General features: G+C 48.6%; 1 protein-coding gene across 14 annotated transcripts in view; it reads left to right on the forward strand.

Annotated features, from left to right (window-relative positions):
* Window positions 1–16,586, forward strand: part of Shank2 (SH3 and multiple ankyrin repeat domains 2) — a 446,182-nt gene that overhangs the window by 284,121 nt on the left and 145,475 nt on the right. For all 14 annotated transcript variants that reach the window (XM_031389011.1, XM_031389016.1, XM_031389019.1 and 11 more), the window contains one exon: window positions 351–426. In XM_031389011.1, coding sequence (XP_031244871.1) covers window positions 351–426 — 76 coding nt within the window. The remainder of the gene's footprint in view (window positions 1–350; window positions 427–16,586) is intronic.

Genomic DNA, 16,586 nt, shown 5'->3' on the forward strand with positions numbered 1-16,586 from the left:
CCATCATTGGAGGTTCCTGAGATGTCCAGAGGCCTGCCAGCCTGGGTAGCATCCTTTGGGCTAGTAGGTCTAGCAGATTCCACATGCGGTGGCTGTCACTGTTATGACTGGAAGGCTTAAGGCTCCCTGCTCCACAGAGCCTCATTTGCCCCTCCATGAATGGGCACATGAATTTACAGCATCCCCAACATTTTGCATACATGGGCCCCCAAATCATCCCTATCTCCCATGCATGGCCCTATGTGGATGGGATGTCACCCTGTCTGGGGCCAAAAAGGGAGATCCAGCCTTTTGCTCATGGAAGGCATGGGATATGGCTTTGCTGAAGGGTGTCTCTCTTCCCTCTGCAGAAACCCGCGCGGACCGCAGCAAGAAGCTCTTTCGGCATTACACGGTGGGCTCCTATGACAGCTTTGATGCTGCCAGGTAAGGCATGCTTCTGCCTTCTGGAGACCTCTGGCCTCAGCTGCTCCTGCATGCCTGGGTAGAGGGGTGGTGCCTCCTGTGCTTTGCTATTTGTGTGCCACTTCTGCTGGGGTTGTGGCAATCATACCCTACAGGAGAACCTGTCACAGATAGGGCCTGTGGAGGAAGCCCCTGAGAGAGGGCAGCATGCTTTAAGGAGGAGGGAAAGATGGTATCATTGAGAGAAAGCAATGGGGATGTGAAAAGGAGCAGGATTGGGGTGGGCCCTGAAGCAGAGTGATTGGCATCCTCCAGCAAGTATTTAGGCCTTCCTGGCTCAGGGCGTATGCCTCACCTGTGTGTCCACAGTCTTGTGGTGACTCCTCCAAACTGGAGTTTTGTTCAGGAGATCTTGCTTTCTTTGATGAGCAGGACCCCAAGGCATTCTAGGCTCACGGGTTGGGAGTTTGTGGAAAGCTATGTTTCCTATGATATGGCTGCCGCAGGGTACAGTATAGAATCTTCCCACAGAAGCCTTGCTCGAGCGGCTACTGGGAGACCTGGCCAGGATGGATCCTGAACAAGTGGCCATAGTCAGTAGTAGCCTTAGCCCATAAGTCCATCGAACAAGGAGGATCCAGGCAGAGCCAGGGGGCCATAGGTCCCAGAGAAATCTGGGAAAAGCTGTTACCATGGCTACTTGAAGTGCTGTCCAGGCAGGGAACAGTGGGCCCTGAGGGGTGGGGATGGGGAGAACCTAAGGTGGAAGGCTCCAAGCAGTGGCCATTCTCAGGCTGTGCCTTTGATGGAGCATGTCTGGAGATGAGGGCCAAACTGGGGCCAACTAGCAACTTCTGAGCAGAGTGTAGAAGAGTCTGGATTAATAGTTAAAAGTTAGCCATAGCTCTCCCATGATAAAGGGTTGGACAAGCTGTGGGACTCCCTTGACTTGCTGTTTCTATTGAAGCCAACAAGAGTCACATCTGCCATGTCTATCTGTCCATCTCACCAGCACCAGCCACTATGCCCTGGTCACATCTTCAGCAACCTAGTAAAGCAAGGTCACTGCCAGTGTGATAGAAAAACATGGAGACTGAAGAAGAGGCCAAGTGGTGGACTGAGTCCTCAGCCTCCAAAGCGTTTATACCTGCGTGTGAGGCCATGCCTGGGACCACCTGAGGTCAACATGTTCTTGCTCACAGTGGCCTGGAGCCAGGCCTGTAAGGAGGAGTCTTGGTCAAATTCTTGCTGCCCAGAGCACCACTGGGAGGGAAAACACTGTTCCTGTGACTGACAAAAGACCATCAAGCTTGCTCATACAGATGCAGGGATTAGGAAGGGACCCAGCTTTGGCCATGGCAGGGACCTGCAAGACAGGAATTCATGAACCAGGAATTCATGGGTGAAGAGAAAGAATGGTCTCCCATGCCATAAGAACCCCAATGGTCATGTTGCCCTGGAGGGGACATGGGAAGGAGAAGCTGGCTCTCTCACATCTGACAGAGCAGGCAGCAGCCATCCTAGGGGCCGGGCATCTGTGTATTTAATGCACTCATCAGCTCATTAGGAAGGGCCAAAAGCACAGGGAGACCCAGGAGTCACACCACCGTACTGGCCAATTAGCCACTCTGGGTGGCGTGACTGTAGTCTGTGCAATCGCCAACAGCTGAGGTTGTCTTGCTGCAGATGTTAATGTAATTAAAGAAAATGCAATGGGAAGTAAGGCTCAATGGAGACATTTTTCGAATCAGTTGAAAGCTTTCTCCCCTTCCCACCCATCATGTGTCAAGTTAGCCCCAGAGGCTCAGTGCTGAAGAGGTCAGCAGTTAGAACAAACCCAGGCATTAGCATGTGTGCCCAGTTGCTCCACCTGATTCTTGCCTTAGGATTCTCTTCCATCTGCAAGGGGAACATGAGAGGGATTTAGAAATAGACACAGTAGTCAGAATCAGACAGCAGAGGTCCTGGGGCCACCACTGTACAAGGCTATGCAGGTACCTGAGGGTCAGTGTTAAAAGCACATCTCAACATCAGGTGACAGCTGCAAGTCCTCATTCCTCATTAATTGGGTCCCTGCCTCATCAGCATGGAGCACCAGGAGGAGCTACCTGGGTGGGCAGAGGAACCTCAGCAGTTGCTGTGTGCTGAACAGGCCCCATTCATCTACGCGTTTTTCCTACCACCCATCCACTCAAGTATTCGTCTGTGCATATACAAACATGCATGCATACCTGCATACATATATACACACTCATATACACACATGCATACACAATACATACGTGCATCTATTCTTCCACTCAGTACTCATGCATCCATCTGTCTCTGTCTCCCTACCCACCCACCCACCCTTCCATCAGTCTAATGACCTGGTTGCTCATCCATTCATCTACCCATTCATATATACACCCCTATATCCATCTGTCTGCCCATACATCTATCTTCTTTTCCATCCATCTATCCCTACATCTTTTTACCTTTCTATTCTTTCATCCCTCCTTCTACCTAAACATCCATTCTGTCATCATCTATCCTTCTACCTGCCCATCCATCCATTAGTCCACCAACCCATTCATCCACCCTCCCATCTACCTATCTATCCCTTTATCTATCCTTCCAACAACCCATCCATTCATTCATCCATTGCCTCTATCCCTCCCTCCCTTTATCTGTCCATCTATCTATCTAACCATACCTAATCGTCATCCACCTACCCACATCCATCCTTTTTATCTACCCCACTCATCTCTCCATCAGTCTAACTAATAGCTACCAAGACTTGCTTATTCTTCGAGTTAAAGATCATGTGGTCATATGTGACTCGATGGCTCAGTGGGTAAAGCACCTACCATGCAGTCTAAAGACTGGAGTTCTGATCCCCAGAACCAGCACAGAGAGCTTGACAGGCTCCATAGTTGTAAATCTACACTCAGGAGCAGAGATGGGATTCCCTAGAGCAGGGGTTCTCAACCTTCCTAAGGCTGTGACCCTTTAATACGGTTCCTCATGCTGTGCTGTGCTGACTCACAGCCATAAAATTATTTTCATTGCTACTTTACTTCTATGGTTTTGCTACTGTTGTGAATTGTAATATAAATATCTGTGGTTTTTTGTTTTTGTTTTTATTTGATCATCTCAGGCAACCCCTGTGAAGGGTCATTGGATCCTTGAAACCCACAAGTTGAGAAACTCTGCCCTAAGGCAAACTAGTTGGCTAGATTAGCTGGAGCTGGAGGACTCTGGGCTCAGTGAGAGACCCTGCATTAATAATTAAAGTGGAGAATAATTGAAGAAGGCATCCAATATCAGCTTTAAGCCTCTACATATGTGTATACACGGGCATATTCATGCATAGATGTACCAACACATGTAAACATGAACACACACACACAAAGATTTTTGAGGTCAACAAGAGAAACAGTCTTCAATCTCATGTAGATGGTGGTCTTGTTAGTGAAGACAAACAATAAAGTCACAGCAGAGATTTGCCCTAGGTGGTCAATCAGAGCCACAGAGAAGACCAGCAGCCCTTGAGCCACAGAGCAAGCTGTGTGAGGCCAGAGCAAATGTCCCTGAGAGCAAACTTGGGGTGACTCCCAGAGCTGAGAGGGAGCCAGACAGCACTCAGCAACTGCAAAGAGATTGGAGTAGGCCATGTATGTGAGATGGTAGGGAACGAGGGATACACAGAGGCTGATGGCCTAGGAGCCATGGGCTTTGGGGAGTCTGCACCATACTTTAATGGAGAGGAACTGGAACCCATGTGACCTGACCATGAGACAAGCAGAGGAATAAATAGAGGTCAGTGAAGGGACTGTCCTGTCATCTAGGCTGATCATGAACTGTGCACACTGGCAGAGGAGATGGATCTGAGGTGACATTAGAATGAACAGGGCCCTGGGTATAGACAAGGGGAAGCAAGGAAGACCAGCACTCCACCCTCTCTGAAGTTTGCCAGGGAGGACTTGGTGAGACAGCAGAGGGACACCAGGCCCTGGACTAGTTAGCAGCAAGGTCCTTGTGGTTCCCACCACACACAGCTGCACAGCCACTGCACAGCCTGCTTGGAAGGAGCACTTCCTGAATGCCTGCCAAGGCAAGCCACCACTATTACTCCTCCTCCTCCTCAGGAAACCCAGTTTCCTCCTGGAGATTGATGGAGAAGGGCAGCAGATTGTGCCACTTCAACAGGTGACTACCTGCCACCACAGCTACTTCTTCTTGAGACTTTCAAGTATCATTCATACATTTTTGAATTGGTAATAGAAAATACGCACTTGGCAAAAGATTCGAAATGTTTAGGAGATAGTAGGGTTGGATGAACAGAACCCTTCTCACTCCATCCCACCCAGCCCCCGAATCCTTCCCAAATAGAACCTCCCTTGATAGATTCCTGAGCGTTCTAAAGGAAAAACTCTGTCTATGTGATACTGTGAGACACCTCTGTGTGGAGGAAGGGGTATGTTCTGTGTACACGTTCATGTATGTGCACATATGTGTGTAGGGCTTGGGACACAAATGCATGTGTGCTCACACATGAGGAAGCCAAAGGTCAATTTGAATATCTTCCTCTGGCACCATTCATCTCATTGTCAAATTATTTTTAAGATTTATTTTATTTAAGTATGTATGCATTTCTATGTGTGTATATGTGTATGTGTATATATATATATATATGTGCATGTGTCTGTATTTGTGTGCCGTGTGTGTGTTTGTGTGTGTGTGTGTTTGTGTGTAATTTGTATGTAGGCCTGTGGAATCCAGAAGAGGTTCTGATTCCCCAGAGCTGGATTTGTAGGTAGTTGTGAGCTGCCTGACACAGGTGCTGGGAACGGAACTTGATCCTTTAGAAGCAAGTGCTCATAACCTCTGAGCCATCTCTCCAGCCCTGGATTTATTTTCCTGTGCATGCATGCACATGTGTGTGCATGCATATGTGTGAATATGTGTATGTGTGTATGTGTGTCTGAATGTATGGATAAGCACATGTGTGCAAGTACCCACAGAGGCCAAAAGAGGTTATCAGGTGCCCTGGAACTGAAGTTATAGGTGGTTATGAGCTACCCAACTTGGGTGCTGGGAATTGAACTCTGATCCTACGCATATACTCTTAAAAGCTAAACCATCTCTCCAGCCCCCACCTCATTTTTTTTTTCAACAGAGCAGCTCACAAGCCCGAGATTCACAAATTTAGCAAGATTTGATGGCCAGTGTGTCCCAGGGAATCTTGTGATGGAGTGTTATCAGCACTCCAGCCCTGGGGTTACAGGTGTGTGTCACCATACCTGCCTTTGTATGGGTATTGGAGATCTGGACTTGGGTCCTCATGATTATGTGGCAAGTATTGACTGAGCCATTTCCCCAGTCTCCACAAACCTTTTTAAAGCTCTTGAAAAAATAATAAACAGCCCACATTCTCTCCAGACTGTCTAGCTGAATCACCCCGTGACCTTGTGCAGCTCACCTCCCGTCTCCGAGTCTTCAGAGTTGCTTTCTGCAAGACAGAAACACACCCAGTCTGTTCCCTGTCTCCAGTTGGGTTCACAATAAGAACGAATGGACTTGCAGCATCAAGAGGCCTGTGCTATGTAGATCCTAAGGGCTCCAAGCTGTAAGTGGTGCCCGTGGGCAGCGGGCTTTCCCTTGATACTCTCACCTTGTGTTCTAGAGCACTGCCTTTAGTAAGGAGGAATGGTAAGAAAGAGCGACTGCCCCGTTCTTCTTTCAACATTATTTTGTGTTTGTTGCTATTGTTTTAAGTCAGACTTGAAGAAGAGAGAGCCAAGACTGAGTGTGTACAGGGCAGATACAGAAGGAAGCATCCTCTGTCTGCTTGGCTGATGGCTGGGTCAGGTAACGGTGGAGCTTACAAAGCTGCTGCTTAGGGACATAGCTTGGGACTAAAAAAGAAACCGTGTGTGTGTGTGTGTGTGTGTGTGTGTGTGTGTGTGTGTGTGTGTGTACACAGCATCAAGTGTTTTCCTCATTCACTCTCCATCTCCTTTTTAGATTTATAGTCTCTCACTGAACCCGGAGCTCTCTGATTCAGCTGGATTGACTGGCCATGGCACCCCTTTCTCTGCTTACTCCACCCCTGGTTACCCCAACTTTACAGTAACCCCGCCTCGATTCTTCATTCCATTATGAAAGTGCCATGACTCCGCTGGAGAGAACCTGGACTCATAGTTCTGCCTGCCTGCAAGTCTGAATCGTGCTGTTACTTCTAATTGTTCTAGACAAAGACAAAATTCAACCATGACCATAAAACAGCAGAAACAGAGAAGGAAGGGTGTGGGGGAGGACAGGAAGAGAGAGATGGAGAAGAGGCAGCTAGAAACCACAGGAAACAAAAATCACACACAAGCACCCCAACATTATATGTTTATAATAGTAAACGTCACTACTTCCTGTTTGCATTAGTATTTATGTTTCATTAATATATAGTATTTTATGTTTTTATTCATATTTATATCTTTTAGTTTCTCTCAGACTAATAGCTAAAAAAACAGTGGAAAACATTAAGAGAACATGACTGTTCACCCCCACACCGGGAATGGGGCTCCAGTTCCTCATATGGGCACAAGAAGGGTCTTCCTGGAACCATGAGCCAACGGATTCTTCTCCTTTTCTTCTTGTTCAGAGTCAGCCCACATTTAAGCATCATATGACAGTAGTGATTCCCGCATGAAGGTTTTTTTGTTGTTTGTTTTTTATCTTTTATTTTTTGAGAGTCTCCTTGCCTTTATTTTTTCCCTTTGAAGCAGAAGAATTGGGTTTAGTTTGCCAGCCATTAACCATCCCTTCTTCCTGCCTGTGGTACATCCTGAGAACGTGAGTCACTCCTGAGAGACTCCTTTGCGGCTTCACTCAGTTCTCCCCTAACAATTTCAACAAAAGGGACCTGCAGTGCTAAATGACCCTGTCTGCAGTCTCTACTTTTAAAGTTCCAGGCTTAGAATCTCTGGCCTCTTCATGGTGTGGAAGTGCAATGCTCTCAGGGCCTCATTCCACATCTCTGCCCCTCTGTTCTCTCTGGAAGTTTGTAGGAGTGTCTGCATTTCTTTGTCTCCATAACATCTTCATGCTTTGGCATACTGACCTTAGTCCAACTCCTCTCAAACATTAATTTACTGCTCCTGAATTCCCTCAGACTTAGCAACCTTGCAGCTTCGCTCTTGCTCATGCTCTCTCATGCTCTCTCTCTTTCTCCCATGCTCTCTCATACACTCTCTCGCTCTCCCATGCTCTCTCACTCTCTTCCTCTCATTCTCTTGCTCTCCTCTCTCCTCTCCAAGCATCTCCTCTACATCACTTCCTCCATATTGCAGGCGACATTCCCTGCCTCCCAGCCACCTGTATGAATTGTCTAGACTCCCACTTTGTCATTGTCCGAGGGCTTTTCATTTCATGGCAGGGTGAGCTTTGGACACTTCACACAAGTGCCTCTGAGAGCAGGCCGGGCAGTGCCAGTGTTCACAGAGGTCTCTGTGTGTGGCTGCCCTCCAGGCACAGCCTAGGTGGAATGTAGGTTCTTTCTAATCAAAACCAGAAAGAATGATGGAAGACATGCTCCTTGCATGCTCCCACAAGAGATCATAAACAAAGACAAACCTCGTTTCTCATACACACCTGCTAGGCATGTGTCAGAATCCAAATGAACATGGGGTGTGTTCTACTTTTACTTCTGTTGCTATGAATAAACACCCTGACTACCCTAACTAAAAGCAACTTGGGGTAGAAAGGATTTATACATATTACACTCAAGGGAAGAGCCTAGAGGCAGGAACTGAAGCAAAGGCCATGCAGGAATGCTGCTTACTGACCTGCTATTCACAGCTTGTTCAGTTTGCTTTATAAACAACCCAGGCAGGCCCACCTTCTCAGAGTGGCACTTTCCACAGTGGGCTTGCCCCCCCCACACACATATCAGTCATTAATCAAGAAAATGAACCACAGACTTACCCACAGGCCAGCCTGATGGAGATAATTCAGTTGAGGTTCCTGCTTCCCAAGTAACCATAAGTTTGTATCAAGTTGACAGTACATACTAACACAGTCCCACCACAGAGGGACTACGTATTTTGCTCTGGAGTGAGCACATGGATGGTCTGGTGATGGACAGGGATGAAGAAGTAGCTTCCAGGAATGCCACATTCAACTGAGTCCCTGTCAGCAACCAGGAAATGGAAAGGGGGAGAAAGCTTGGCTGGCTTTCTCCTTTCCCCTTTTTATTCAGTCGGAGACCCCAGCCCATCTGGTGGCGCTCCCCGCATTAAAGGAGTGTCTTCTATTCTCAGTTTAGCCTCTCTAGAGGAGGCTACAGGTGGGGTTCAATGGAAATATTGCTTGCCTACCACTCAGCAAGCCGTGGGTTTGATCCTCAGCACTGCATACACTGGCTGATGGAGCTCTAACCTGTGTTCCTGGTACTCAGGAGGTGGAGGCAGGAAGATCAGGAGTTTAAGGTCATTCATAGCTACAGAGAGAGTTGCAGGCCAGCCTGAGCTACAAAGTCTCTGTCCAATCAAAATATGCAAACAAAAACCCTCTGGAAACACCCTCATAGATATCCCCAAGGTGTGTCTCATAGGAAAATTCTGAATCCTAGCAGGTTGATAATAGAGATGAACCATTATGGCCCCCAGCCCTTCCTGGTGTTTAGGACCTGCCTTAGGGACTCTGAAACTTCAGGGTTTCCTTTCCCAGAGCACATGAGGTAGCAGAAGGGGTGGGGGCTCCGCTAGAAGCCAGCTTAGGGATCTGAAGCAGCTGAGTTGTTTCTCAGGGGATAGAAGGCCTGAGGACCAAGATCAGAAACCACCCTGTACATGGCTTGGCACTACTGACTTCTGGGTTGGGGCTTTTTCCTGAAGCTACTGAGTGTGTCCCACTGGGCCTGGAGCAGAGAAGCCTAGGCCCTCACTGTAGGATTGCTTGTACTGTGGGATCACGCAGGACAATCCATGAACTTCCATCCATGAAGGGTTCCATCCTGGCATCCATCCCTGCAGGGAGGCGCCTGGCTCAACACTCTCAGGCCACATTTAGCACTTTTTCCAGGTGGCGAGTGGGTGTCCTGATGGGGGAGAGCAGGCAGATGGGTGGGGCGATGGAGAAGCCGCAGGGCAGTTGCTAGGAGAGGCTGGCATTCAGGCACACCTCCAGGCCGCACCCAGCACACTGCCCTTGGCCCTTGGGTGATATTGAGAGATGGGCCAAGATAGGCGGGTGCACCACGAGCTTCCTGTCTCCCCACCTTCTTAGCCACACCAGCAGCTGAAGGAGGGTGTTGACCCTGGAGTTTTCCATGCTCACATCTGCCCAAGGCATCCTCTGTCTGCTAAGCCCAGTGCTGTATAAGGTCCCCTGCCTCCCCTCTTTACAGCTGCCCTGTCATTGGCATTTACTAATTTCCATACTGTGAGAACTCTGCCCCACCAATCTCAAGCTGCTGGTGTCTTTACTGATCCTGGAGCTGACGAAACATGCCCACAGCTAGCCCTGGCAAGCTGGCACACTGCAGCACGCCCCCAGCCTGCACTATGTCCCTCTTCTGCCTCCTTCTCCAACTCCACCATGGTAGGCCCTCAATCCTGGAACTGAATCAGTCCTACAGGGTGGTCTTCAAACCTAAGGGACTAACCTGGGAGTTCTAATGTCAAAGCTCTCTTCCCTGTCCTGATACAAACTCCCTGGGTGGGCCTCAGTTTCCCAACCTATAAATGGCTCTATTCTCTTCATGATCTTTTTTCCATGACCATTTTTTTTTTTTTTTTTTTGATATTTGGCCAGAAGCCACTGTAACTATTTGTCAGCATTCACTGTAAGGGAATACCACTGATGGTCTCCATGAATATGCCAGATGCAAAAGCATGCATCTGTTAACCTAGCACGTCTGTGATGGGAGGAGAGGCAGAGACAGGATTCCTGGAAGCTCACGGGCCAGGTAGCCTCGTGTTTGTAATGGTGAGGTGTTAGCAAACCTCTCTCAAACAAAAAGAAAGACAAAAACTGACTGACGGCTGAGGTTCTCCTCTGAGCTCACATGTCCTCCATGGCACAAGTACCCCACTATACACACATACACACACACACACACACACACACAGAGAGAGAGAGAGAGATAGAGAGAGAGAGAGAGAGAGAGAGAGAGACAGACAGACAGAGAGACAGAGAGACACAGAGACAGAGAGACAGAGAGAGACAGAGGCAGAGACAGAGACAGACAGAGAGACAGAGACAGAGAGACAGAGACCAGAGACAGAAACAGAGGAAAAAATTGCCAGCATAAATGGGCATAAGAAGTAGTGTTCTGGACAAATATATCACTTAATGTGGACATGGCCAGTGGTCACCATGAATATCCATACCTGTTGACCCTGAAGCAGACCTGTCAGAACCAGATTTCAGGCCCTCAAGGGTGGTCACAGAACAGCCAGGGTGGACAAGAATGCTCAAAACTAGTACCTAGGCTTATACAGCCCATCCAGGTGCCAGTCAGGGAGAAAGAGGGTGAGGCGGCCAGGTAGCAGGTGTTCTTAGGACTGAGGCAGGCACACAGGCTCTCAGCAAATGTCTGTACTGATCCTCACCTTTGGCAAGGTCCAGGTGCTCCATCCTCCTCTAGGCAGTTGCAGCCTCTGGGTCCTGACTCTGGGACGCACTTGACTCATTGTTGCCTAGGCCAAGGATAGCAGCCAAGTGGGTGATCCGCATTTGCTTGTGTCTCCTCTACTGTGTATCAGTGCTGGCTCTGACTTATCTCCTTCCCTTATCACCTGGGGTAGAGTCTGGCAAATGTTCAACCTCAGATAGGTGAGGAAGAAGGGGGATTGATGGATGAATGAGTGATCAGTGGGTGGATAGATAAAGGATGGATTGGTGGCTAGAAAGATGGCTATATATTAAGAGTGATGGATGGATGATGGTTGGATGAATCATGAATTTTGAATGTTAGATAGATGGGTTGATGATGAATCAATGAATATTAGGTGGATGATGGGTGATGGATGATTAGGTAGATGGATGGGTGAATGGGTATTAAATTGATCATAAAGGTAGACAGATGAACAGACAGACATAGACAGATAGATATTAGATGGATGGATGTTAGGTAGATAAAGATAGATGGATAGATGGATGATGATGGGAGGATGGATGGATACATGGATGGTAGATAGGTGATGGATGGATGGATGGATGGATGGATGGATGGATGGATGGATGGATTGATGGCTAGGTGGATTGGTGGATAGATGAATGCACTGATTAGTGGTTAAGTGGGAAGGTAGACTGATGACTCCAGATGAGGAAAGATGCTCAGGTGGGGCATCATTCTGAGGCTTCTTTCTAGGCAGAACTGTGCACACTGTTGACTCTCAGTAAATCCTATGAGAATAAGGGACAGTGTGGCCCTGAGTAGGAGAAGATGAGGTGCCCAGTGCCAAGCATCACACCATACAAAGAGTTCAGTGCCATCAAAGGAGATTCAGCTGACCCAGCCCTACACAGCTCTCCTGCCACCATTCCCTCAAAGGCAATGCCAGGCACCCGGATTTATTGCCAGAGTTAGAAAGCAGCACAACATGGTCAGGTCTGCAGGAGGGCTCAGCCATGAAGCCTGCCGCTGTCTCTGTGATTTCCTCCTGGGGAGTTTGGGCTAGGTGGCCAGCCTGTCCATGGTCCTTGGCAGCCGCCAGCCAGTCAGCAGCACTTAGCTCTTCAGGACACATGCTGATTAAAACCTGACTCTGCTAACCAAGGTCAAGGCTAAGGCTGGCATGGTGGCCAGAAGCCTGGCATAGCAGATGGCACTCTTGTGCCTCGGGTTCCCTGACCGGGACTTGGCCACACAGAGCGGTAATGCTTGTAGATGAGCAGGACTCGGTGACAAACAAAAAAGCCAAACCAGAGGAGGGCAGGGCTGTATTCTAGGAGGGACCTGGGACTGGGGAAAGGGCAGTTGATGGGTAGGCTTGGAGCCCACCCCTTGGAAGGGCTCAGGAGTGTGACTCCCTCTGGCACCGGAAGATAGCATGGCCAGGTTTAAAGTCAGGTGTCTGTCAGGGACTGCGAAGGGTTGAGGACAGAAATGACCTCAGGCTCTGGCTGCGTCTTTCTGCACCAGTTCCCACCCATCCACTGCAAAGCCTGGGGCCTCGCTCATCTCTCCTTAGTGCTAGAGCAGAGGAGGATGCACAGACCCTTCATTCCTTGGATGAAGATGAAGAGGTATGGGATAGAAGGGCCACAGCAATCACAGGGACAGGCTGGGAGGCTGGGTGAGGCATTCATGCACCCTGCTTCATCCTCTGTCTCCACCCCTCTGTGGTGACTGGTGGACATAAGGCTCCCTTCCCATCAGTGTGGCTTGTGCTGTCCTGGTATGAGGAGAGTGATATGCAGGGCAAGCTTTCCCCAGCAGAGTCTTAAACATTCATGGTTTGTGGTTCTGAGGGCATTTCCCCCTTTTCAAGTGCAGTGAATGGCTAGGTTAATGTGGCAGTGGCAATCCTAGAGGAGGGGTCACATCTGCAAGGACAGATGGCAGAGAACCTTAGCCACCTTTCTCATATGTCCACCCACCCATCCATTCCATCCACCCATCCACCCAGGAAGTAGGGAGATGCAAATGTAGCCCTAGTAATATCTGGAGCCACAAGAAGCTGGGGAAGGCCAACAGACCCCCACCTAGAAGTTCCTTAGAAAGTGTGGCCTATGCTATCTTGATTTCTTCCAGTGACAACTGGGGACTGACTCTCAGCCTTGAGCTCTGTGATGAAATATAGACTTCTGCTGATTGGAGCTACCAAGTATGTCATTGTTTGTCACAGCAGCTGCAGGAGCCTCATACTGTCTATGTTGGAGGCTTGCAAAGGAATTTTTATAGGCAGGAAGACACACCATCTATGGAGGACACACACAGTAGTGAGATCCATGAAGAGAATCGGAAAGGGGGGGCGTATGGGTGGGTGGAATGTGGGTTGCTATGGAGATATCATTAGAGATCGTTCTAGAAGGAATGAACTGAGTAAAGGTAGAGGGGAAAGAAAGTCAGGGCAAAGAGCAGAGGACAGCTCTGTCAGATTCTGAGCCACATGTGAGTAGAGATGAAAGCCGTCTAGAAGGCTGAGATCAGCATGGAGATGCCCCTCAGCGGTGGCGTGGGAGGACGAGGCTCAGAGCATGCCCAGCTCTATGGTTTGTGTCTCAGCTTTGTCTTCTGTGGTTGATCCTCCATGCACACATTCTCCTACCTTTTGTGCCTCAGTTTCCCCTCCCTGCAAGGTGAGTCCTGACCCTAGGCATGAGTGAGGGCTCAAAACCCACAGCATCCACCTCCATGTCATTGCTCCTTGTCAACATCCCCCAGTGAGGCAGAGTTCGCTGTAGTCCACCACTCCATCTTCCCCTTCTGGCATCCTCTCCTGGATCGTGTCTGTGAGTGTATAGTCAGCAATGCTGGGCCATCTGTCAGTCTCATGGCTAGGAGCAAACAGGAACTTCTGCCTGCCTGGTGCTGCCCATAATCATGAACATTTTAAAAATGGTGTATTGGACATGAAGAACCTCTGAAACCCCATGCTGGTGCAGCTCATGGACACTGTCATAGCTCAGCATGACCTGGATCCTCGAGGTCTATAGCTCCACACTGCCCTTCCTCTCTTGAAATAATTGTTCACTAGCTAGGTGGAGAGTGGTCCCAGCACCCAATGTCTGTTCTGTGTGTTTGGCATCCTGGGTACAGCCTTGAGGGGCTTGGGGGCTGCAGGAACAAGTTACCCAAGATGGGAGTGTAAAGCAACAGGAATATAGCCTCTTACAGGAGGATAAGACCCACATCTAAGTGGGTACAACAAGACTGTTTCCTTGTGAAGACCTTGCATGAGAGTCACTCAGGTCATCTTCCTCTCTTGATGGTTCCATGACAGTGCTTCCCTCTGTTCCCAGGACTTTTTTGTGTGTCTCTGGGTCACCTTCTGTCTGCTATGAGAACACTCTCATTGGATTCAGGGCACTCCTGGAGTCCAGGCTAGTCTCATTGCCATGCTTTGTGACTTTTTAAATTTTCGTACTCTTAACTCTCTCTCTCTCTCTCTCTCTCTCTCTCTCTCTCTCTCTCTCTCTCTCTCTCTCTCTGTATCTATACATATATATATGCATATACATACATATACATATGTATGTATATGCATATGTGTATATATATATACACACACACACTCATGTGGAGGCCAGAGAACAACCTGTGGGAGTTGGTCCTCTTCTTCCACTATGTGGGTCCCCAGGGATTTAACTCAAGGCATTAGACTTGGATACAAGTATATTTATGAGATGATCCATCTCACCATCCCATAACATCTTTTTATTTTTAAAATTTATTTATTTTGGTATATGAGTGCTTAAGTGTGCGCATGTGCACATGTGCGTGTGTGTGCGCATGTGTGCACACACACTCACACACACTATGTGAATGCAGTAATTGCTGAGGTCAGAAGAGGGCATCAGATCCTCCAGAACTGGAGTTAAATGGTTGTAAGCCATCATATGGTGCTGAGAACAGCTCCTATCTGCTGAGCCATGTCTCCAGCTGTAAGTCCATGGTATACTCAAAGACCCTATTGCTAGAGCCCAAGAGAGGCCCCTGGTGGGTTGGGCTGTGGGTAACCAGAGGCTGCCACTTCTTAAACAGCCTTAACAAGATACATGTCCCACAAACAATGGCTTTCCTTAGACAGAGGCCACTCAGGAAACTAGGCTCATTGTCATCTTGTGGGGCTACATGTCTGGTCTCCAAGTCATGACTGTAAGTGAAATCAGAAGTCAGGAAGGATGTGGAATTTTACTTGAGTGGGTAAATGTCTAAGAAGCAGGTAGCTAACCAGAGTTGGTGCCCACCCAGCCCTCAGGATGCTGGGTGATAGCAAGGGTTAATGGCCATGCACTGGACACAGAGGAAGAAGCTAGAAAGGCTGAGTCCTAGAGGTTTCTCAGAGCATGGTATGTGGCTGAGCAACCATTGGTTAGAGGTCTGCATGACAGGATCAGCGCTGCATACAACTGCCAGCTGTCAGGCCCAGGCCCCACCTTGCTTCCCCTGTCTACCCTATGATTAAGGTCTCATCTGTCTATCATTCTCTGCTGACAGTAGCTTCCTGAAGATGTCATCACTCTGGTTGGCCTTGTCCCCAACCATCTATATGCAAGTCATTATACCAGGATGCCCCAGGGACCTGAAACACTCAGAGAATTCACCAAACTTCAGAGTAGCTAAGCTTGCTCTGGAAAAGTGCTTGTCCTTAGCTTGCTGCCTCTTGAACTAAGCCCATAGAAGAGCAGGGACCGTGACCAGATCTTCCCTGGGGAGCCGAGCACAACACAGGACTTTACCTCCTTGTTCCTAGCCCCAGATAGCAGCCCGTGTCCTCTAGGAAGCATTTCGTAGAGACTGCAATGTTGGTGGTGGGCCTGGACGAGGCCAGAACCAGTATTTGTCCCATAGATGAGTTAACAACTTTCCAGTCTCTTGGCTTTTTACTCATGGTTGCAAAGTTGCAGCTAGCACTCTGGTTATCACATCTCTGCAGCACATTCTTTGCAGGATTGTTGGGGAGGACCATGTTTCTCCAGTACACTGAGTAGTTGAATAATTCCCAGAGGCTCTGATAGATTTGTATTCTATTCTAAATGGCTAAAGCCATGTCCTATGGCACGGCTGTCCCTGCTGTGACTGGGAACTGCAGGGGAGACAGGGGGAAAAAAAGCAAGAACCTAGGTTTTCCAGAATCTGTTGTGGGAAATAAACCAGGGGGTGGAACAGAGACTGTTCTGGAAGCTGGATGTGAGGAGGAATGAGATGAGGTTTGTCCTCATCACTGAGGACATCGGAACCCCTTGAGGGACAGCAAAAGAGCCTCCTAGACATGATGACTATTTGAAATTGGCTTTGAGGGATGAATAGGAGTTGAGCAGCTAAAGTTAGCAGTCAGGGAAAGTGCTCCAGGTAGAAGCCAGAATGCAGGCTGGAATATAGCTTGATAGTAGAGGACTGACCTAGCACATGTGAAGCCCAGGTGCTCCTGGGTGTGTCTCTCATGTTTGATGTCGTCTGTGTACTTGTTTCTGTGTGGAAACCCCATCTTTCTTTTCACTGAGCACCCCATGAGGTGGAACTGCTGCCT

This window comes from Mastomys coucha, unplaced genomic scaffold (assembly GCF_008632895.1).
Source record: "Mastomys coucha isolate ucsf_1 unplaced genomic scaffold, UCSF_Mcou_1 pScaffold21, whole genome shotgun sequence".
NCBI lineage: Eukaryota > Metazoa > Chordata > Mammalia > Rodentia > Muridae > Mastomys > Mastomys coucha.